This window comes from Trichoderma citrinoviride, assembly GCF_003025115.1.
Source record: "Trichoderma citrinoviride strain TUCIM 6016 unplaced genomic scaffold BBK36scaffold_3, whole genome shotgun sequence".
NCBI lineage: Eukaryota > Fungi > Ascomycota > Sordariomycetes > Hypocreales > Hypocreaceae > Trichoderma > Trichoderma citrinoviride.
Window position 1 is genome coordinate 2,541,985 of NW_020194711.1, and position 21,017 is coordinate 2,563,001.

The following is a 21,017-nucleotide window of genomic DNA, read 5'->3' on the forward strand; positions in this document are numbered from 1 at the left end:
CGCTATATGCTGCAACGTAGAGAGTTTCAGAAACGTAAAAGATCTTTCAAGAAGTGTGTAGTGTTGCTCGGTTTGACCGTGGTTCGGGATGTTGTTCGTTGCGACAGCGGACCTTTGCTGTCATAGATATCCAGTGTTTATGTGCGTTTTCGATTCTGGCGTTGTCGTTCAAGTGTTGTCGAAACTCATTGTGACCGCAGCTTGAGGTGTGGGCTGAGCCGTCTGAAGATGCCGCGGGCAGCGACGCCGAGAACCATCAAGACCTCCAATCCGACAATGCCCATCCAGACAGTGTTGAGAAGCTTCTCCTCGTAGTTGGAAGCGTAGCCGTTGAAGTAGTCCGAAGACATGGAGTAGCTGGACATGCTCCTAGCCATGATGAATACCGCTGCGTGTATCGATCGCCTCGATTAAAGCCGTGTTGCAATCGTATGCGGACACGCTCGGAGAGGCGTCTGGCTTATTGGTTGCGGATATTTTGAAATGACACTGGGAAAAGCTTGTCAGAATAGGTAATGAGCCACGAGGAGAAGGATATAAAGACAGCGAAAACGAGCTGGCTTGAGACATATTCGAATTACTGCATGCCCAACTCGAGCCCAACTTGCATCCCCGCCGCAAAGGTCGGTCACGAGTGGCACACGAGGGTGGCGGCCACGGCAAGTCTCGCAAAGAATCGGGTGAGATCCTCACCTTGTGTTATAGCAAAGATCTGAGTATTCACAGAAGACCGCCGTATAGTAGCTGATGGGCACCAACAATGCTCAGGTCTTGGAATGATCGATACCAAATCTCGCCGTTTTGCACAGTCACAACCAACGGCAAAGGTCCAGCTGGTAATCGAGAGAGTGGTTCAAAAGCCTGTTGGCCGCTTGTGATGCGAAAATCTCCAGACCCTCAAGAGCGGCGGTCGGGGCGCAGAGATCGAGTCGGTGCTAGTTTGTATGCACTCGAGTGGATTCCGCCCTCTAGCATAGGCGTCGCGTGAGCGTGGAATCTGGCTGGCCGTAGCCTGTCCTGGCCTGGGCCAGCAGCGACTATTGGATGGATACCGTGAATGCGTCAAAGCAAGGCCTGGAGCAAGATGAAGTGAAGGCTGCTGGGAGAGAAAGCAAGCAGAGTGAGGACCAAGGCCAGAGGAACTAGGTAGCAAGAGGGATGTTGAAGAAAACGTGGCTTTTGCCGTCTTTTGGCGTTGCGGGCTGGCTTATCTCCTGCTTTGTTGGAGGATAAATCTCCTCTTGGCTGTCTGTCTTTTCCATGGCAACGGGATGCCCTTGTCGCCCTTCAGCGCTCAGCCCCACGTGCAGCCACCTTCATCTTGCTCGGGACAATGAGACATGCTTGAATATGTGAGGAAGACCAGCCATGGGCGAGATTGAGGCTGTTTTACGGCTGCCGAGGGTGGGGCCGAATCCCGGACTCGACATGCATGTTTCGGCGTCTAATTCGCAGCCTCTTGAGCATCTTTCCAGCTTCAATAGTTTCGAATCAGCCAGACATAACGGCGTTGGTCTTTTCTTCGTCATCCGTACGTGCGTCGGTAAAGAGGCTGGAAAGCTTGTCTCTGCGAGTTGGCAAGTTGGGGCTTGCAGCATGCCAAGGGTCCAACTCACTGTCCCCGCTCGGTATCCCTGTTGTGCCCTATGGGGAATGTAGCCGTCTTACAAGGGTAGAGGCAATCGCTGAAAATGCGGTGACGCCGATTCACACAAGCGCACAGAAGCACTTCGCTTGGCCATGGCGGCGTTATTAGGACTTGCAAAAGAGGGCTCGCGATAGTAGCGCTTCCCCCATCGTCTGCTCGATGATCCAGGATGTAGCTGATGTTGCCAATAGAGCCGCTCAGGTGTGCAACAAATGATCTTGAGGCTGACAAAAAGCAATAGTAGTAGTATAACCGGGTGCGCAGCCGCACTAGCCGCAAGCAGGGAGGTGCAACTGCATTATTGGCAGTGTTCAAGGCAATCTCCTTGTCAATGGCTGGCTGTAAGACATGTTCCAAATTACCCAGAGTATGAGCACACCATCTTGACGGGAAGAGACCCCTTGCTATCTAATAGAGACAGTCAAACTCATGCAGTCGAGATCGTGGTCTCGATCACGCCGAAACCATAATTTGACGCTCTGTGTGATATGTAAACGGTTCCTCTGCTCTCCACAAGGGCGGCGTTGCGTTGATGTTAGCCTCGCTTAGATATCGCCGTGGCCCGCATCCGAGTCCCATTTCTCCAGACCTGCGGAGTCCAGCGCTATAGTAATAGCTAGAGAGCGATGAACGGCGCGGCTTGGCTGTAGGTTGTGCTGCTCGAATGGTCTGTCTCGAGACGGCCATGCCTCTTCGACAGTCTCCTGATCTGCGCAGGTCGGCTTGATCGTAATGTCGAGCCCTGGCATCAGGCGGTTAGCAAGGAGATTGCTCTAGGGGAAATTGATCCAAACACAGTGCATTTCAGGTAGATCAATGTAGCCCTAAGCAAACGGGCCAACAGATTTCAAGACGTCCAAAGAGCGCAATGCGCATAAAGGAGGATGTTCGTCGACAATCAGTATGCGAGGTTTCAACTGTGGGGTTGAGTTGCGGCAGACAATCTGATACATCACGCATCTTTCCCGCCTGCTGTCTGGTGATCGTCTAAAGGCCTGATGGAGTTTCAAGCAGTCAATGGGTTGTCGTCCAACATTGCAGAGAAGAGATTGCATCTTTGCGCATCTGTCCATGAAGAGGGAGATCTGAAGCTCGCAACGTTCGACAGCAGGGAAGGCGAGTGGACAATGTTTCAAGTGAGGCAGGAAGGGCTCAAGGAACTGTACATGGAAGGCTGTTCACGTGATCCAGCTCGCGACCACAGTGGATGGATGGATGAAGCAGTTCTTTCAACTCAGGGGATAGAATCCTCTTGCACGAGCTTTGTAATTGAACATGCAGTGATTAAGCAATGTTTGAGGGGAGGACTGAGCTGCTATCAATATAAGTTCACACGTATGTATAGAGACTGTGGCGTAACTAACAGGCAACACCCGCTGGTTAGCGCAAGTTCCTTGTCAACGAAGCTCGTCTTCCCGCTCGGCTAAAGTAGCTCCAATCTCAGTGGCTTGTCCTGTGCTGGTGATGGGGGTCTTCGTAGATCAGGAGCTATCGTTTGGATCTCATCATGCACTCGTAAGCTCCCCACGAAGAAGGCGAAATCAGTAGGTGCCTATGAGATATTCTTGCACCCAGCCAGAAGAGAACAATGGGACTTGCAAGTTGTTGCAGCCCTTGTGCTCGCAGCAGAGCAGTATCTACACACTACAGTCCTAGCCTTGTAGCAATAAGAAGCGTGTTGCATTTCGGCTATCAAACTACGTAGCTGTTTCGCATCCTCTCCTGGCCTTTTGCTTGCATCCATGCCCTGGATTGTGTTCCCTCCATCAGACGCCCTCGTCAAGGGGCAGCTGTAAGAAAATTCGAGCAAACACTCGAATGACGAAGAAGTCGCCATCTTCACATGCTCACAAACGACGTCATCTACTCTGGTGCTGAGCCACAGCGTTCGCGCTTGTTGAGAGAGCGCACCGCCACAACTTCTAGCCTCACCCCCGTCTTCATGATGACGTCGCACAGTTGCCCCGCCGAAACACCCCTCAATCAAGCTGGTGCTCTCGTGGGGAGTTGTTGCGATACTAAATTGCGCGGCTGCCTCCCACCAGCTAAGCTGAAGCCACGATCCGTATAAATTGCCACGTTTGTGCTCGTCATCTGCCTTGCATCATTTTACCTTTTCTCACCTATTCTCACTCCTACCTTACCTTAAGCAACCTCAGAAAACACCTGTTGCGAATCAACCTACAACTGTCCAAACACACAAACAACACACAACCACCAAGATGACTGCCACCGTTCACGTCAAGAACATTGCCGCCTCCACTGGCGATGCTGAAATCAAGGACTTTTTCAGCTTCTGGTTCGTCTACTATCCCGCCGTGTTGGATCAAGCGACAGCTAGGCTAACCTATTCGCAGTGGCAAAATCAACGACATCAAGGTCACCACCGAGGGCGAGACGAAAAGCGCAGAAGTCATCTTCGAGAAGGAGACGGCCATGAAGACTGCCCTTCTGCTGAACAACACACAACTCGGCCCCAACCACATCACCGTCTCCAGCGCCTCTGGCGACTCCGAGGATGACGGCTCGCACTTTGCCCAGTCGGGCAACAACACAGACGAGATCACGCAGGAGATGAAGCCGCGCACCCGCATCCTGGCCGAGTACCTCGCCCACGGCTACGTCGTCGGCGACGCCGCGATCCAGCGGGCCATCGAGCTCGACCAGAAGCACGGTGTCTCATCGCGCTTCCTCAGCACCATCCAGGACCTCGACAAGAAGTACCAGGCCACCGACCGTGCCAAGACGGCCGACCAGAGCTACGGCATCACCCAGCGCGCCGGCAACTTCTTCAGTGGCCTGAGCAGCTACTTTGAGAAGGCCAGCAACACCCCCACTGGCAAGAAGATTGCCCAGTTCTACCTCGACGGATCACGACAGGTGCAGGACATTCACAGCGAGGCCCGGCGGCTGGCTGATCTGAAGAAGGAGGAGTACGGCGGTAGCGCGTACAAGGCTGCTGGCCTTGATAAGGTCTTTGGCAAGCAGCAGGAGAAGGAAAAGGAGCAGCAGAAGGAGCCTGAGCAGAAGGGGTCCGAGCAGACGGAGCAGAAGCCTGGCGACGCTAGCTATGCCGCTGCAGCCGCTCCTGCTGATGCAAAGACTGGTTAAAGGAAAAGAATGGAGTAGTAAGCCGCGAAATTGCCGCATGATGTTATGAAATAAGGAAATGAGTGTTTATAGTATTCACGCGTTCGGATGATTCTCGTCGGACTGTTTTCAATTCACAGGCATGGGATAGTTTAGCGGTGCGATAATTGATGCTCTGAATTCACTCTTGCAAGATGACATTTTCTATCGTGTTTACGACATGTACTGATCCCTCGCTGGAGTGCTTAAGACTTCAAGTCGACTACTCTCTTATCACTGGCATGGGATGGTACGGCGAGCAATGAATAATGCTGCGACTTGACTTACCGTACAGAGTGTCATTTTCTCATTTCCGACTGTAAGATTCCTCGTAACTATTTACGACTTCAAAACATTGTGTACGACTTCAAGCACGGGCATTGGATAGTGTAACGATGCAATGATTAATGCTATAAACTGACTATTGTACAGAGGATACCGATTTCTCTCGTGTATCCGATTGCTTCCCAATTGCCTCCAATCTCCTCTCGTTACTGGTTCAACGGAGTGTCTATAATGGTATTAAAAAGACGGCCTATGAAGCCGCGCAGCCTCAGAAGCTACTCACAGTTTCCAGGTTCCTTGGAAAACTTGTGTTCGAGGACGTCGTCCATGGGGCCCTTGGGGTTGGATGTGAGTTTCTGTCACACACACCTTGGTTAGCAACTGGTTTTTTTGGGTTTCTGCGCAACGAAGACATCCTTCTCTAATTCTTGCGACTTACATCGAGCTGGGCCTTGGGGTCTTTGTTGTCCGCCTTGTCGTAGTTGGGCCCCTTGCCGGATCCCGTGGGATCCTGGAGCTGACGGCCGCTCTGGCGCTCGGGAGGAGGGGATTGACGTCCTTCAGGCATGGTGAAGTGGGTGTGGCTTGTTGGTGATTTCGGTTTGGTGTAAAGTTGGAAAGTTCTGTGTTGTTCGTATGGTGGTACGGGATGAAAACAAGAACAAAGTTCAATCGATGTTGTGCTTTTGGTTTGTTTAAATGCCAGTCCGGACGTACTTGTATGTGGTGGATGGGCCCTGACGTCAGCGCCATCACGGGCCGCGCTATTGCATCATGTTGATGTCGTTTGCAAGGAGAAACGGGGAAAATGGATCGAGGCGGATAAGATAAGTGCAAGTTCAAACTGCGATGAGTGGAAACTGGAAACTTCATGTGCAAACTGGATTGGCTGTGGAGAGAAATCTGGGATTGGGTGATCGGAGCTTGAATCTGCATCTTCAGATGCGGTCATGTTGGAACGGCAAGTACTTGGTGCTGGATGTCACTTGTCGGCAGTTGTGGTGGGCACCTTCAAGTTGTGCCGCCAAGATGGAGTCTCTGCGAACGGAGGTATAAGACTTCAATCGGTCACAAATTACCTGGTACTCCTATTTGACAGACAATGTCTCGGTGCTTACTCTGTCGTCCAAGTTCATCTCAAGCAATATTCAATCCCACTTCAGAAGTACCAGACGTCATGGACCAGTGCAGCACAATGCAAGTGTTATTTGGACGTCTCACTGCACAGTCCAAGGTAAGGAGGTGGCCTGATTAGACAATTTCTCGAATGGCTGCGAGCCCCTGTCTCAAAACCCCGCAGGTGAACTCTGTCGGTTATACTGCTGCACTGTAATCCAGACTGTGGCGGGAGATAAGGCCACATAAGGTAGGACGAGTGTTGGGAGGATGTTCAAGCTGTCTATTTGGTGAGTCGGTAAAGTGCCCCTATCAAGCAGGGTAAAAAGGACAGGTGAGGTTTGCTCAAGGTGAACAGGCATGGAATACTAAGACCGAATGCGACAAAGCACACCTTGCTGAATAACCACCAACCCCCTGAAGCACCAGCGCCAGCGGCTTGTCGGGGGGCCGTTTTAGTGCCCGCGGCCACCACAAATTCCACTCACCCCGCACCCAACAGCCCAATCGCGAGCGCACCACCAGACCGAAGGGGGGTGCCTGGCCCGTATCGACGAATCCGGTGACCTCGGCCAGCACGTCTCTCTGCTCTCAACCCGGTCTCGACGCCGCAACGACACGACACACCGCAATCCCCAATCTCGTTTGCCCGCTGCTCTTCTCTTGTCCCTCTCGCAACAGCAGCCCCGGCCCTGTCAACCACCGCCATCGCCGGCCCGTTGAGCGAGATTAAACGCCACAGACAGAGCAAAGACCAGCAATCGGCAACCGGCAAGGGAACGGGGAAAAAGGAACAAGAGAGAGGAGAACTGAACAGAAGCCGAAAAAAAAGGGTGCTCTCCGTACAAAAGCAAAGATGCCGGATCTCAACTCGGTGCCCCCCTCGCCTCACGTCCTGGCCAGCGCCACAGCGTCTCGTCGCCAGTCCGCCAACCTCCAGTCCGCATCGTCGCCGCCGCAGTCCGCCTCCTCCTCGGTCAACATCCTGCCCTCCAACCAGGCCGCCGTCAACCAGCACGTTCCGACCCAGGCTCTGCCCTCTCCCGGACTCCCGCCTCAGTCGCCCATGGGCTCCTCCGATGCCGCCGTCGGGCCGGGCCCGGGTCCTCTGCGACACCCACGGCCGCTGACGGCTTCAGAGCTTCACATGCAGCTGGAGAAGGAGCAGGAGGCAGTGGTATGACATTTTCCGCTCGTGCTACGACAAGCGCCGTGGCGCAACCATTCGCTGACCATCAGGACAGGTGAATCGTCTAACCCGCGAGCTCTCGCTGCTTCGTGCCGCGCACAATGCGTCGGTTGTTTCCAACGCCTCCTCAACGTCGAACGCTACCTCTTCCCACGATCCCATTGTCGAATCGTCGCTCTTGTCCGGCTCCGGATTCTCGATTCCCACCTCTCGCCGCCACCACAGAACGTCGTCCTCCACCTCCCAGACATTTCCCAATTTCGCCTCGTCGTACGAGGCCCGAGCTCGAACGTCCCATCCGGCATCGCTCTCGCGTCAAAACAGCAGTGCGTCTCGCAGAAGCCAGACTGGATCGCCCGCGCCGCCTAGCTCGATAGATCCCTCGACCTATTTCCACCAACAGAGGAACCCGGCGGCTGCCAACTCCGTCATGATGAGCTCAGTGGTTGCTACCCCTGGTAGCTCCGTACCGGGCGACCAGATGAGCCCTGGGCTGCTGCCTGCAACGCTTCGCTACGAGGAGACGGCCTTTTACCGACAGGAGCTGGACAATGCAAAGAAGGAGAACGAGGCCCTCAAGCGCCGCATCCGAGAGCTGGAGAGAATCGTTCGAGAGAGGCGATCCAGTGACGCCAGCAGGAATAGGAGCGACAGCGCGAGCACTACGGCAAGCGCAAGCATTGCACCAGGTGGCGGCGTCAGCATCGCCGGCCCTCGAGAGAGCATCTATGGCCAGGGCCGAGACCGCGAACGAGCCATGCAGAGCACCACGAGCTTGGCCGGCGGAGTCAGCATTGGTGTCTCCGACGAAGAGGTGAAGGTAGGCGAGAGCGCCGCAAGTGGACGACCCGGAACCGACAACTAGGAATATCCTCGAGGGCTCCGTATCATCAACTAGATTACTATTTTCAAAGACGGGCGGGCAGTACTATGGAAGATTTGGGTCCTGTTGCCCGAGGGGGATCTTTACGGCGTTTATGGAGCTCATCAGCGAGACTTTTGAGATGATTCTCAAAACCGGTTAATTTTTCTTTGCTTTTCCTTTATCTATTGTCTCGGGTTCGCTGTTATCTCTTGGACGGGGCAGAAAAAGACCGATGGCCTTGATAACTCATAGAGTTGTTTTTCTTCTTTTTCCTTGTCCTCCTTTGCCAGTTCTCTTACAGCACAGAATACTAAACCAGCTTGATGCCGAGTCGGCACACTTCAGTTTCGCAATCAAGAGATTCAATGACTTATGAACCATGGACTTCTGATACCACCTGGTTCCCAGTTCTCGCTTCATTAAACCAAACAACTTTCCCCTTCTCTGCTCTCAAAGTCGAGTCACAAACATCCAACAGACCGAGTCTTGGTGGGAGGAGATGATGAGGGTGAAGAGACTTCTTCAATCGGATGACGCCTCTTCATGAGACGCCATGGTCCTGAGCTTCTTCGCCCTCTTCTTAAGGACATCGACCAGAGGCTTCTCGTCATCAGAGTCATCGGACGCAGCGAAATAGTCGCTATACTCCATGCTCCCCAATGTCCGACATCTTTTCGGCCGCGTTTCTCTCCCGCTGAGGGGCAAGTCCTCCGAATCATGACCAGAATCTCCTCCGCCTCCAGGGGTCTCTGGACAAGTAGGCTCTTCGTGCTGCGGCGCCGACGACTCGACCACCTGCCCTTGCTCCTGCTGCTCCTCGTATTGGCCATCTCCACTTCCCTGTTGTTGTCCATTTCCGTCCTCATCGCTGTCTTCCTGCTGCTGCTGTCGCGCTCGTTCACGCTGACGCTTGTCGCGCAGGTAGAAGAGCACGTCGCGAATCAGTTTGCCCATCTTGACGCGCTCTTTGGAGGGGGAGTCCTTGTAGATTACGGCAACGGCGCAGCGGAAGATCCATGATTCGTATGTCTTTTCCTCGAGCATTTTGGCGGCGAATTCTTTTTCCTGGGTCTGCGCTGCGAGGTCGGCAGCGAGGCTTTCGTTTGCGGTATGGAGCTCCTTTGCCTTTTCTTGTTCTTTCTCCAGTTGTTGCAAAAGGGCATCGTATGCTGAGGTTCTAATGTTGACCTCCTGCACCTTGTGTTTTTCTGCCTCGAGTTCCTCTAGGATGGCATCGTGGGCTGCTCGGAGGCTCTCGCATTTGGCTTTGGCCTCGCTGTTTTCTGCGTTGAGAGTCTCTATGGTGCTCGCATGGGCTGCGAGGACTCTCAGGAGGGACTCATTCGTTGTGTGAGCCTCGTCAGCTTTTGCTTTTTCTTTGTCGAGCTCTTTTCTGGCGCCATTAAGAGCGGCTTTGAACTTTCTGTAATCCGCTCCGTAAATGGACGCTTCGCGTTCCCTCTCTTTGATGGAGAGTTGCAGGGCTACGTCAAGCTCTTGGCACCTTTTTTCGAGGCTATTGTACTTGTCCTGAGCATTTTGCTCTCTCTTTTCGAGAGCCAGAACGAGCCGAGTCACAGGATATTGATCGATGGATTGTTCGCTAGCTTCGGTCGTGGTCGATGTGGTCTCTGTCTGGGTCGAAGAAGAAGAAGCATCATTTCCTGTAGCGGCGTTGTTCTTCCAAGGACTCAGTCGAATGACTGATCCCTTGAGGCCCCTTTGGTGGCTTCGGCCTTGGTGCTGAGATGGCGAACCTTGTTCATCTCCGGAGTTGGGGGTTCGTTTCGAGCCGTCTGCTTGCTTCTGCCGGCCACGAGGAGTGGTTACGGAGTTGGGAGGCGGTTTAGTCGTCATTGAGCGCAAAGCAATGTTGGGAGGAGGATGGCTGGTGATTCTTAAGGGTTCTCGAAAACGACGAAAGGCAGGAAGAAAGGGGATGGGAAAAGAGAAGGCGGAGGCAGTTAATCATTTCTTCCTCGAGTTTGCTTTTGTCTCCTATGTTTTTGCCAATCACATTGCATAGCCTGTGGGTGAATCGAAAGTGAGCGAGGGTTGAGCACAGCATCTTACGCAAGTGAATGAGGTGCCCATATACTCCCTTCTACCGACTTACCAACTTTTTTTTATTTTCTCAATCTTTGACTAGAGAGTCATCTACATAAAGATTCAATACGATCTTACATTAGATCATCAAGCAAATAGTTCTGGTCAGGGGTCTTGGCGAGGCTACCTGAAGCCATCGCGACATCAGCGGCTCGACTCTCAGGGTTGCCGCTGGAAAGGCGTGTGCTACAATGTGGCATGTCACCGCAACAACTCGGCTCTACTGTCATAGCAGCCAGTATTCTCCAAAGCCTCATCCAATTCAGCATCTTGTTTTCATTTTGATAGATGCTAATATCATACCTAACAACTCCCACCCGGAACACTCCTCGGAATATACATTTCACCGAAGCGATACTCAAACTCCCACCCCTGAATACGTAGCAACTTCAAATCAACACCCTCAATCAACCTGACAAGTCAAGACCACTCCCTTGGGATCCTTGGTTTCAGCATCTCCCCACGTCGCTTCCCATCCGTGATCCGCCAGATACACCTTCCAAGCCTCGTCATCGTCCTCCAGCCTGCGCGACACGTCTGGAATGACGAAGAAAGCCACGAGGCCGCCCAGCACGGCAAAGGCAGAGCCAATGAGGAACGCCACCTGGTTCCCCTTGTCCGGGTCGCTGGCGTACTTGTTGAGGATGGCCGTAAAGACCTGCGTGCCGATGGCGGCTCCGGCCTTGGACCAGGCGCTGATGAGGCCCATCATCTGGCCGCGGATCGACGTTGGGAAGCTTTCCGAGGCGGTCAGGACGACGGTGCTGCATATTGAACACTGTCAGCGGTCTGCTTTGAGACTATCCACTGGGGAACTGGGAGAGAACAAGGCTGAATGCGATGGTACGGATACACACCTTCCGGGTCCCACCTCGCCGAGCGTCAAGAAGATGCCATAGAGCACAACAAAGAGTGGGAAAACTGTCTGGATGGGGCCAATCGCACCGCCCAGGACAAAGCCCAGTATCGCCTGCAGCCCGAAGCCGAGGGCCATTGTCTGTCGTCTTCCGATCCTGTCAGACAGATAGCCTCCCAGGAAGGGCCCCGGGAGATAGAAACAGTTGATGAGAACACCCCATCCGAGGGACTTGGTGAGACTCTGTCCAGCGTTGGCGCGGTTGATGATGGTTGAGCTGAAGATTCCAAAGGGAATGGAGATCCAGTTATACAGAAACCAACTGGCCGCAGCTCCGATGAGTGGCCGGTAGTACCGCTTCAGGGCCAGCCAGTACGGCACACGCTGCTTTCTCATGGCAGACTTTCGATAGGCCGTCGCAACAGCCATGCGCACGCGGAACCAGAAGATGCCGAGCGGAGGGATCGCGCCAAGAGCAAACGACGTCCGCCAGACGATGTGGTACTTGTCTTCTTTTTGGCCGACGCACAGCAGCAAGAGAAGAGGCACCAGCCCGCCAAAGACATACCCAAGGTCAGAGGAGAGGTCGGCCAGCATGGCAAACATGAAGCCGCGGTGCTTGCGGTACTGGCGGCTCTCGTCGGTGGCTTCGACGGCGCCGGCGCCCGACACGGGATACTCGCCCCCGGCCCCGACGCCGGCAACGCCTCGGGCAACGATGAGCATCCAGAAGAGACCCTTGGTCGAGGTGCCGTTGGCGGCCGCGGACATGGCGATGCCCAGCACGAGGAGGATGGTGGTGGCCACGGCGCCCGTCTTGCGGCCCAGCTGGTCGACGACGACGCCGAAGAAGAGCATGCCGATGATCATGCCAATGAGGAAGGCGTTGCTGAGGCGCGAGTAGATGGAGTTGGAGAGGTCATTGGGGTAGATGACGCCGAGGAGGAGCTCGACGTTGCCTATCACGGCAGCGTTGCTATGATGGGGTAAGGCGATGAACTTGTTCTGAATGGAGGACTGTGACTTACTAGCCGTCAGATCCAATCGCCAGCCCTGAGAAGAGGACCATCAACCAAACTGAGAGCTTGCTATAGTATCCTTTGGCGGTCTCGACTACGCTCCCAGCTTCAACATCGACATTGTTTCCTTTCTCGTCATCCTTGGCGACATCTTCGGTCACTGTCTCGCCAACAGCCTTGTTTATGGTCTCTGAAGGTATGACTTCCACGTCAAGGACCTCATTTTTCTTTGATTCAGCCGCCATGCTCGTTGCAGTTGAAGAGTTCTATCAAGTCCTCCCTCTCCGCATGAATTCGCATTGAACCAAGTGCACATGAGAACGACTAACACGAAGAGGGGCTGCAGGTAGGGTTACATGCGCTTTTCCCTCAAGTTCATGCTGGTCTTGCACGAACCACAAAAACAAGTCTTGCAGCACTTGGAGGCTATTCCCTTGCTCTACTTGGGACGCTATTCAGTTAGCCGGAGAAGATCGGCCTCTGGCATGAGATAAGGAACGTTCCCAGACAGTTCCCTCTCGCCAGTGATGACAAGTCAAAACTACGTCGCCCTGCCTGCAAAGACAAATCTCCTGCTTATCACTTTCACAGCTTCTACACACAGGCTCTAATGTGGTTACACAGAGCATGGCTATCTTGTCCTCAATGCTGGTCAATCAAGCCAATTCCCAAGTGCCGTGTTCCCTCCCCAAGCCATGCGCGCCAACTTCACGTTGAGACAAGAAGGGCATGTACGCCAAGACGATGTTATAATACAATGCTTTCCTAAACCAGTTGGCCGAACGTGGGGCTTACTTTTAAGGTAGAGATGGAGTGACATTCAAGGTGTGGATATTCGAACTACCTTATGATAAGGCAGGACAACTTGCAAGATAACAAGACGCTACAAACATGCGAGGACCGCTTGGGAAATGTCTCGTTGCATTGAGCCGACGACAGAAGATGCAGCCATTCGCGCGAATGATACACACCGAGCGAAGACGAATACAGCACTATTACCCCCCACATCAACGTCCATATCAAAGAGCGTCGAACCAACGGGACCCATCATGGAGAGGCGTAGCAGGGGAGTACGTCACATCTTCGGGCAACTCTGGTGCTAACTTGGGGAAAACACCATTCAGCCTATTAGCCGACGACTCAAAGCGGGTGGCAGCTCCTCGCTCTCGAGTCTGCCATGAAGCCAGTGTTTGGAGTCTCTCCGCTATCGCAGCTCAGACGTGATTATATACGCTGTCGCTACATCCTTGGCTTATCGATGAGCTTCGTTCCATGGGCAGGTTAGTAGTCAATGGTCCTCGTGTTGCGGTTTAGATTCTGACCTCTATCGACAGAAATTGGCATAACACTCGGCGCTCTGTATGCTTGATGAGAAATTGATGGACGCGATGGGTAGCCAGACCATTCCCGGCGAAAAGGGTGCAACGCTTCCAACAACAGCAACGCCGTCATCACAACTGCTGCAAGGAGAACTATCCCAGAATCGTGCTTCCTCAAGGAGATTCCGCATCTGCATCTTCACAATCCTTCTCCTCACCCCCTTACTCCTCTTCCAAAACGCCCACACCAGTCCCTTGTCCCTCTACACCTCGCACCACAAGCCCAACGTCGCCAGCGTCCAGCAATGCTCCATCGACAACCTCAAGGCAGACCTCTCCTTCCTGGACGGCGCGAAGCCCATTGAGGCCGCAGAGTTCCTCCTCCGCAGAGACCGTCTGGCCCAGGCCCTCGCCGCCAACAAGGTCGACGCCTTCGTCCTTGAGCCTGGCTACACGTTCCAGTACTACGGCAACGTCTCGCAGCACGATTGGGAACCATGGGAGCCCGAGGAGCGGCCCTTTCTCATGCTCATCATGCCGCAGGCTTCACCCGACGGCAGCATCTCCGCAAAGACGGCGTTCCTGTCGCCGCATTTCGAAGAGGGCCGCGTGCGCATGCTGGGCATCCCGTCCCGTGACGACGCAGAACTGGACATTGTCGTCTGGGAAGAGCACTGGAACCCATACACGACGCTCCTCGACTCGAGACTGTTCGCTGGCAGCAGCAGCAGCAGCAGCAAGGCGGCCCCGACGCTCATGGTCGACGAGGAGATGCGCGACTACATCGTCCGCGGGCTCGCCGCCGCAGGCTTCCGCACCGTCGGCCTCAGCCCCGAGGCCGAGCTCGTGCGGCAGCAGAAGACGGCGGCCGAGGTGGCGATCCTCCGGGCCGTCAACACGGGCACCGTTGCCGCCGTGCGGGCCATGCGGCCGTGTCTCGTCCCCGACCTGACCGAGGACCAGGTCACGGCCATCCTGGACCGGACGCTGCTCTCGATTGATGGCTTCGGGCTCTTCTTCGACATTGTCCTCATCGAGGAGCACGGCGCCCTCCCGCACGGGGGCTTCGTCACGGGGGGCAAGAAGCTGACGTACGACTCCATGGTCGTCATCGACGTCGGCGCGCACTACCTCGGCTACTCGTCCGACATTTGCCGCAGCTTCATGATCGACCCTCCTCCTCCCGGAAGACGAGTCGTTTTTCCCTCGGACCCCCTGCGTGCCGAAAAGGAACAAGTCTGGCGCATCGTCCTGGACGCGCAGACCGCCGCCGCCAGGGCCATGAAGCCCAACGGCACGGCCGCCAGCGTCGACATTGCTGCCCGGTCCGTCATTGAAGAGGCGGGCTACGGATACGGGTTCACGCATCGCCTCGGCCACGGCATTGGCATCAAGGCGCACGAGTCGCCGTACCTGAACAAATGGAACACTGGCTCGCTGCTCCAGCCCGGGATGACGTTCACCAACGAGCCGGGGATCTATCTAGAGGGGAAATTCGGGGTCAGACACGAAGACATTTACTTGGTCAAGGAGGACGGCGAGGCAGAGCTCCTCACGGGCCAGCGAGCACGAGGAATCTATGAGCCTTAGAAGAATTCGAATGGATCAAGGATATACATAACGCAGGTGGGGGGTATCATTGCATAAACTCCTATCTAGAAGATATCTCATGTACCAATTCTTGTCTTTCCGATCTTTTTCCTCCCGCTATATACAATTGCCATCGTTGCCACACAAACACCACGCACAAATCACATCACCACGTCCGAAGAAGAAGAAGAACAAGGAGCCCCATCCACAGGAAACCCGCTCGCAATCGCGCTCCGCGGCAAACTCCGCAGCCACGGCAAGCCATCCGCCTCCGGGACAGGACTGTGGCTCAGGCTACAGCTCACATAGACGTTGCCGTCCACGTAGGCCCAATCCGACACCTCCGTCGCGCTCTCAGCCACGACGCCGGGAAACGGCGACGCGCTCACCGCCGCGCAGAACCACGACATGTGCTGGAAGACGTCGACGAGGGTGTGAGGCCTCGCGCTGACGCTCATCCGGATCCACGAGCCCTCCGTCTCGACGTGGACGAACCGCAGGCCCGGACACCGCGCGCCCCTGCCGTCGCTGCCGTCCCAGACGGACATGCCCGAGAAGGCCTCCCCCTGGAGGAGCGACGAGGCCGCGTTGAAGAGCGCCTCGTCGAGGCACCCCAGCACGACGGGGCCGCACCTGGGCCACTGCCGCTCGGTGTACTCCGCCACCGTCATCACGCAGACGTGCTCGGCCGCCGTCCCCGTCACCACCGGCAGGGACGCCAGGCGGATGTACGCGAGATCGCCGAAGCCCCCCAGCGGGTTCAGCAGCTGGCACTCGTACTTGAACTGCACGATGTGGAACCCGTCCGCGGGGGGCCTCCCGGGCCTCTTCAGGACGATGTCCCAGATGGCCGACTCGGCAAAGTGCATCTGGACGTGGTGCGGCGACAGGAGCAGCCGCCTCATCTCGTCCACGAGCGACCTCGCGGCATCCCCCGTCGTGACGAGCGTGTGCAGCGCACGCGCAATCTGCTCCGGCGAACCACCCGGGGACAGCTCCGGAAACGCACGGTGCCAGAAGCCGCACAGCAGCTGCAGCGCCAGCTCGAGGTCGATGCCCCGGGCGTCGTTGCTCGCCCACGTCAGAGGCCGCCTCGACAGCCCCGGGCCCAGCTCGTCGAGCACGCAGCGCGCCGCCTCCGGGCCGTTGAGTATGAGCACGAGCTGCCTGACGGGCCCCTGAAACAGCAGCTCGACCTGCCGCGAGAGCTGGCTGCTCCTCCTTCCCCCCGAGGGCTGCTGGTCCGCGTCGTGGTAGAACCGGAACAGCTCGTCCCAGAGCTGCCTCGCAAAGGCGGCCATCAGGCGGTCCACGACGATGTCGAGGTTGGGCCGGAGCCTGCGGTGGTGCGGGACGTAGTAGTGCGCGAGCAGGAGCTCGCTGCCGCTGCCCAGGCCGTCGGCGAGGGTCCTTGCGAAGGAGGCGACGAGGGCGCCCGCGACAAGGGGCGGGAGCTGGACCTCGATGTTGTTGTTGTTGCTGTTGTTGTTCTGGGGCTGCTGCTGGGAGAGGCATGTTGGAAACGGCGGCGTCGGGGGCTTGTTGACGGGGGAGTAAGGGGATGGGGATGATGGTGGTGGTGGTGGTGGTGGTGCGGGTGTCGTGCTCCTTAGGGTTTCCAAGGGCGGTGGTGGCATTGTCTGGTCATGGCTGAGTCGACTGATGATTGAAATTGAGGATGATGAAGGAGGAGAGGATGTGAAAGAAGTAAAAAGATGAGTTGCGATGAGTTGGTTTGAGGAAGTGCGTTGCGTAGTAAATGTATGAGAAAAAAGATATCATGGCGTCGTGTAAGCCATAAGCCGCATCACCACCAGGCTACACCACCCTTCTTAGACCAGCACACACAACCTTGAGCTCGCGCCGCAGTCCCGGAACACGCAAACCAAATTCAAAGAACTCCCACTGCTCATTTCAATACCCTAGCTTTTATTCAAAAGAGGGTAAAAAAGAAGAGTACAAACTTCAGCAATGAGGGCATAGTTGTATAAGGCAAGCCTGTCAAAAAAATAAAGTGTATGTAAGCTTCTTTTTTTGAGGTTGAGAAGAGGAGCTGACGTTGCAAGCATTGCGCGTCCCCTGCTCTGCTACCCACGAGCTAAGACAGAATGGCATGCGTCTGCCCGTTTTTCTCTCTCCAGCACAAAAGGACTCGCCACACATTGCCGTTTTCAACTCTTTTACACAGGGAACAACGATCTGCCGAGATATTCTTGCGAAGCTTGAATCGCGTGAATCGAAATTCTTTTATTCAGATACGTAAGCATTTCAGTGCCTGGAAGACGCTTGAGGAGTTGCGCGTCTTGCGGATCAAAGACGGCATTCATCTCTGTGGCTTAACATACTGAAGAGAACCTACCTATGGGATTCAAGCATGATGCGCAAACAACTCGTCTCACCTCCCTCGAAGAAGTTATCAAAGCCCTTATCAGAAAGATGCTACAAACCATTCAATTAAGAGACAATCTGTAATTCAATAGATGCAGTTGGCCTGAGTGTACATACTAGTAGTTGTAGGGTGAGCGACCCGAACGGTGACGTACCACCAGAGGGGGCCCCCCAAATCGGGTACAGCTGCCTTGATAAAGGAGACCGTGCATTCGACGACAACAGCAAATCATCAAGGTATCTGATAGTCCAACCCCTACAACTACAAATACATATACAAACGCAGATGCACTTAATTTATCAACTCGATAAAAGCATCTCCACTGATTCCTTCTTCCTCGTGAGACCTCCGAGTGATTACAAGATGCGTGGGGATGCCCGGAATTCTACAGGTTGCATACATTATACATCAGTATCTGTACGTGTAGCAACTCCACGCAACACCCTGAACTTGACACGATGCTTCCAAGGAGAGCCGACATATGAAACAAACAGCTCCCAGGGCCGAATACAGAGCAGCTCATCGCAGTAAGTAAAGGTGCATTTTGGTTCGTAGCAGATACTTCATAAGGAAATCCCAAAGGCAGGCCGTCGTGAGGCTAAAAGTGCCGTCCATGAACCCAATTGGACCGTTCCTGAAGATGCTGCATGTGGCTGCTGCGGTGCTTCTCTTGTCGTACTCGTACGCAAGTACAGTATGAAGAGCAACACTCAACTCGCGAGAGCAGCAGTACAACCCGTCGATCGCTGCCGACCCCGCATCCATCGACAATCAAAGAGGGGAAGCTGACAATCCACGCGCCGCTACGATGATCAGAGCATCAGTCTCAAGTCAAATAGACATCACGTAGCAACAAAACGTCGACTACGAGTTCAGTTATACATTAAGAGCGCAGAGCACTCCGTTTCCGAGACTAATTCAGTACATTGGCGATGCTTCCAGCACTCGCAATATGCCCCGACCAACAACATCTAGTTGCAATATCCCGGGCGCCGACTCGCACCGAACCGCGAAGCCAAACAAAAACAGTTGAAGGAACTATTGGAACAGACATTAGGGATGGGTAGGTGCGTCATTACTCGTCCGCATCCTTGTTCTTCTTCTTCTTCTTGCCGCCGCCGCCGCCGCTTGACGAGCCCGTCGCCGGCTGGCTCTGCAGATGTACTTCAAAGTAGTTCTCGCCTCGTTCCCATGCGAAGCCCTTGAGATATGGGTTGTCAAGCTCGTCATCAGCCTGCAAGCATGTTAGCCAGTCATTCATTGAGAAGGTATGACTGCGTCCAGAGCTTACTCGGTTCTTGTTCGCCTTGTGAATGGCCGACAGTGCGTCGCCTATTGTCAGGCCCTTCATGTTGCGAGCCACGACCTCTTTGCCATGGGGGAACTTGAGCGTTATGCTCTTGAGCGGAGGCTTCGTCAGAGGAATCTGTAGCAGCTGATCATTGTCCAGGTCCTTTGGCCGCTGATTTATTTTCCTGGTTGGTGGAAACAAACAAAGCGTTAGCATGTTTGGAGCGACAAACAAGCGTCGTGGCGAGACGAGGTAAACCAGTAGGGGAAACATACCAAGCAGTCTGCTGCGTCTCCACAGCCAGCTCCAGGGGCGCATTGCTTTCGTCTGTGGCAGGGCGTCAGCAGGTTGGTCGCCGGAAGCGCAGGAAGCATACGGGGAGCAACTTACTGATTTCCGCAATGGTCATGACACCAGCCGCACTAGAGCTTGTTCTCCTATGGCCCTTCTCTTTGGGCGGCGATGATGACAGGCCTTGAACGGCGGAATCGACCTTGGTGAGAGGTTCAGACATGGCGGTGGCTGGTTGGTGGTGTTGGGATCAATACGGATCCAAAAGCTGAAGTGGCTGTGTGTGAGAAAGAGAATGTCGCTGTCAGGACAAGAGCCAAGACGCATTCACTCACCAGTTGATGAAGTTGTAGATGGAAGATTGAAGGAAGAGTCAATGGGTTGTGAGGTGAAAGGAAGAGGAGAAAAGAGGAGAAGAGGAGGATTGGAGAGAGGGGAAGCAGTGGCCTGATAAAGGGCAGGAAGGAGCGGGAAGGGGACCAGCGAACATGGAAGGCACAGGCACGGTCGTACTCGCTTCCGCCAGCATCCCATCCCATTGCCTGTCCCTTACGCACTGCAGTTGGCAGGCCCGGGCGGGGTAGCAACTGCCTTCTCCCGGACGGGGAATGAGCATTGGCAAATTGGATCGCGTGACAATGATACCACATTATTCGTTCTTCCACTGTGCAGGATTCCCGCTGGCGATGGCCGGGCCCTGTGTCTGGGTGGTACCCGATTAGGCTTAGCATCACCGTGCAGCGCTAGCAGCAGGTGCTATCCACCAAAATCCGGGGAAAGAATCTGGGGAAGTGACCCACTGGCAGACGAGTACCGGTTGAGATAAAAAAGAAAAAAATAAAAGTCGTGCATCAGGGGCAGATGAGGATGAGGTCATGGTCAACAAGTGCCGCGATCTGGATCTGATGTTATGGTCGCAAAGGCAATCGTCTCCCATCCATTTCCTCCCGGATCTGCTGGGAGAGCAGAGAAGCCGAGCGGTGGCATCACGAACTGCATTCATATCAGCCGTCCAATGCGACTAAATCGCCCCCCTCCCCGTCTCCGGCCGATCTCTCCGAGTGGATCCGGGTACTTGGCTGCGAGGTGCCCACTGCACTCTGCGCAAGGTATCCAGTACATGCATCATACCCTCTTCCACCTTGTCTCAGAATCATCCGTGGGAAAGGGAAGTGACGTACTCCCTCCCTCCATCATTCCATTCAGCCCGGCCAATGATGTTGGCCATGGGCCCAGACTGAATCGCATCCGGACTGTGGTGCAGCGCCATTTTACTGCCCGTCTGGGCATAGATGGCATGACGACGGCGGTGATTGGCTGTTGCGGCTGGTCAGACGCTCAATCGATGCAATGCATTCACTTGGACAGTACAGGACGTACGGTACTCGTATCAGCAGAAGCGTCAGAGTGCAGAACCGAAACGCAACCGTTCTCATCAAGCTATTGACTACTCCGTAGGTATCTATCACTTATTACTCCGCAGCGGCTGATGATGTTGGAGCCCGCCTTTGTTGAATCCAAAATAGCCTCCTTTCCCCTCTCCTCTGCTCTCCTCTGCTCTCCTCTCCTCTTCTGAAGAAGGGAGAATTCCTCTGCATCTCCTCGTCTACTTCCCCCCTGAATCTCGTCCTGTGACAGCATGGTCTGTTGAATCGCGCCTTCATCACATCATGTCCATCCAATCCTCGCTCCAGCGATAGCCAGACAGTCATCCTACTGCGGGACCGTCGGCCTGCACACCGAGCCCCGCTGTGGGCCGTGATAGCACGATGCATCGCGTGTTTTGCCGTCGAGCGTCATCACAACAGCCCACGGCTCCCGTTGCAACGGAGCCTTGCGACGCAACAAAAGACGAGACAAAGAGACGTTATAACGCTCATGGATTGCACGTCACGATGTTTCTTCGCTCTCCCGTTTATGTGAC

General features: G+C 54.8%; 9 protein-coding genes across 9 annotated transcripts; 3 read left to right on the top strand and 6 right to left on the bottom strand.

Annotated features, from left to right (window-relative positions):
* Window positions 1-185: 185 nt before the first annotated feature.
* Window positions 186-377, bottom strand: BBK36DRAFT_1113245 (hypothetical protein; the record flags this gene model as incomplete). The annotated part of the gene is made up of 1 exon (XM_024889884.1): window positions 186-377. The coding sequence occupies one exon, from the start codon at window positions 375-377 to the stop codon at window positions 186-188; it is 192 nt and encodes a 63-aa protein (XP_024752470.1).
* Window positions 378-3,870: 3,493 nt separating this feature from the next.
* On the top strand, window positions 3,871-4,759 carry BBK36DRAFT_1193375 (hypothetical protein; the record flags this gene model as incomplete). Its single annotated transcript, XM_024896812.1, has 2 exons — window positions 3,871-3,947; window positions 4,006-4,759. The coding sequence occupies 2 exons, from the start codon at window positions 3,871-3,873 to the stop codon at window positions 4,757-4,759; spliced, it is 831 nt and encodes a 276-aa protein (XP_024752471.1).
* Window positions 4,760-5,337: 578 nt separating this feature from the next.
* BBK36DRAFT_1112123 (hypothetical protein) lies at window positions 5,338-5,630 on the bottom strand (the record flags this gene model as incomplete). The annotated part of the gene is made up of 2 exons (XM_024889778.1): window positions 5,338-5,418; window positions 5,502-5,630. 2 exons carry the CDS (start codon window positions 5,628-5,630, stop codon window positions 5,338-5,340), a joined length of 210 nt encoding a protein of 69 aa, XP_024752472.1.
* A 1,404-nt stretch (window positions 5,631-7,034) lies between these two features.
* BBK36DRAFT_1167017 (hypothetical protein) lies at window positions 7,035-8,232 on the top strand (the record flags this gene model as incomplete). Its single annotated transcript, XM_024894990.1, has 2 exons — window positions 7,035-7,355; window positions 7,423-8,232. 2 exons carry the CDS (start codon window positions 7,035-7,037, stop codon window positions 8,230-8,232), a joined length of 1,131 nt encoding a protein of 376 aa, XP_024752473.1.
* A 522-nt stretch (window positions 8,233-8,754) lies between these two features.
* On the bottom strand, window positions 8,755-10,089 carry BBK36DRAFT_1139233 (hypothetical protein; the record flags this gene model as incomplete). Its single annotated transcript, XM_024893294.1, has 1 exon — window positions 8,755-10,089. The coding sequence occupies one exon, from the start codon at window positions 10,087-10,089 to the stop codon at window positions 8,755-8,757; it is 1,335 nt and encodes a 444-aa protein (XP_024752474.1).
* A 652-nt stretch (window positions 10,090-10,741) lies between these two features.
* Window positions 10,742-12,263, bottom strand: BBK36DRAFT_1113745 (MFS general substrate transporter; the record flags this gene model as incomplete). Its single annotated transcript, XM_024889948.1, has 3 exons — window positions 10,742-11,102; window positions 11,196-12,170; window positions 12,223-12,263. The coding sequence occupies 3 exons, from the start codon at window positions 12,261-12,263 to the stop codon at window positions 10,742-10,744; spliced, it is 1,377 nt and encodes a 458-aa protein (XP_024752475.1).
* A 999-nt stretch (window positions 12,264-13,262) lies between these two features.
* BBK36DRAFT_64570 (Prolidase/Aminopeptidase P-like protein) lies at window positions 13,263-15,122 on the top strand (the record flags this gene model as incomplete). Its single annotated transcript, XM_024898425.1, has 2 exons — window positions 13,263-13,283; window positions 13,815-15,122. 2 exons carry the CDS (start codon window positions 13,263-13,265, stop codon window positions 15,120-15,122), a joined length of 1,329 nt encoding a protein of 442 aa, XP_024752476.1.
* Window positions 15,123-15,174: 52 nt separating this feature from the next.
* Window positions 15,175-16,971, bottom strand: BBK36DRAFT_1134688 (hypothetical protein). Its single transcript, XM_024892388.1, has 4 exons — window positions 16,898-16,971; window positions 16,835-16,845; window positions 15,269-16,759; window positions 15,175-15,213 (listed from the first exon to the last, which is right to left on the bottom strand). Exon 3 carries the CDS (start codon window positions 16,757-16,759, stop codon window positions 15,284-15,286), a length of 1,476 nt encoding a protein of 491 aa, XP_024752477.1. The 5' UTR covers window positions 16,835-16,845; window positions 16,898-16,971; the 3' UTR covers window positions 15,175-15,213; window positions 15,269-15,283.
* Window positions 16,972-18,385: 1,414 nt separating this feature from the next.
* On the bottom strand, window positions 18,386-19,576 carry BBK36DRAFT_1134689 (hypothetical protein). The gene is given in 7 exon segments (XM_024892389.1): window positions 18,386-18,742; window positions 18,789-18,790; window positions 18,802-18,987; window positions 19,065-19,067; window positions 19,082-19,129; window positions 19,193-19,361; window positions 19,429-19,576. 6 exon segments carry the CDS (start codon window positions 19,314-19,316, stop codon window positions 18,587-18,589), a joined length of 519 nt encoding a protein of 172 aa, XP_024752478.1. The 5' UTR covers window positions 19,317-19,361; window positions 19,429-19,576; the 3' UTR covers window positions 18,386-18,586.
* Between the last annotated feature and the right edge of the window lie 1,441 nt (window positions 19,577-21,017).

Excerpts from the sequence above, each read along its gene's own strand:
- BBK36DRAFT_1134688 (XM_024892388.1), bottom strand. The coding sequence starts at position 16,759 with ATGCCACCACCGCCCTTGGAAACCCTAAGGAGCACGACACCCGCACCA.
- BBK36DRAFT_1134689 (XM_024892389.1), bottom strand. The coding sequence starts at position 19,316 with ATGTCTGAACCTCTCACCAAGGTCGATTCCGCCGTTCAAGGCCTGTCA. Across the intron at positions 19,130-19,192 it reads CATGACCATTGCGGAAATCA|ACGAAAGCAATGCGCCCCTG; the intron begins GTAAGTTGCTCC and ends GCCCTGCCACAG.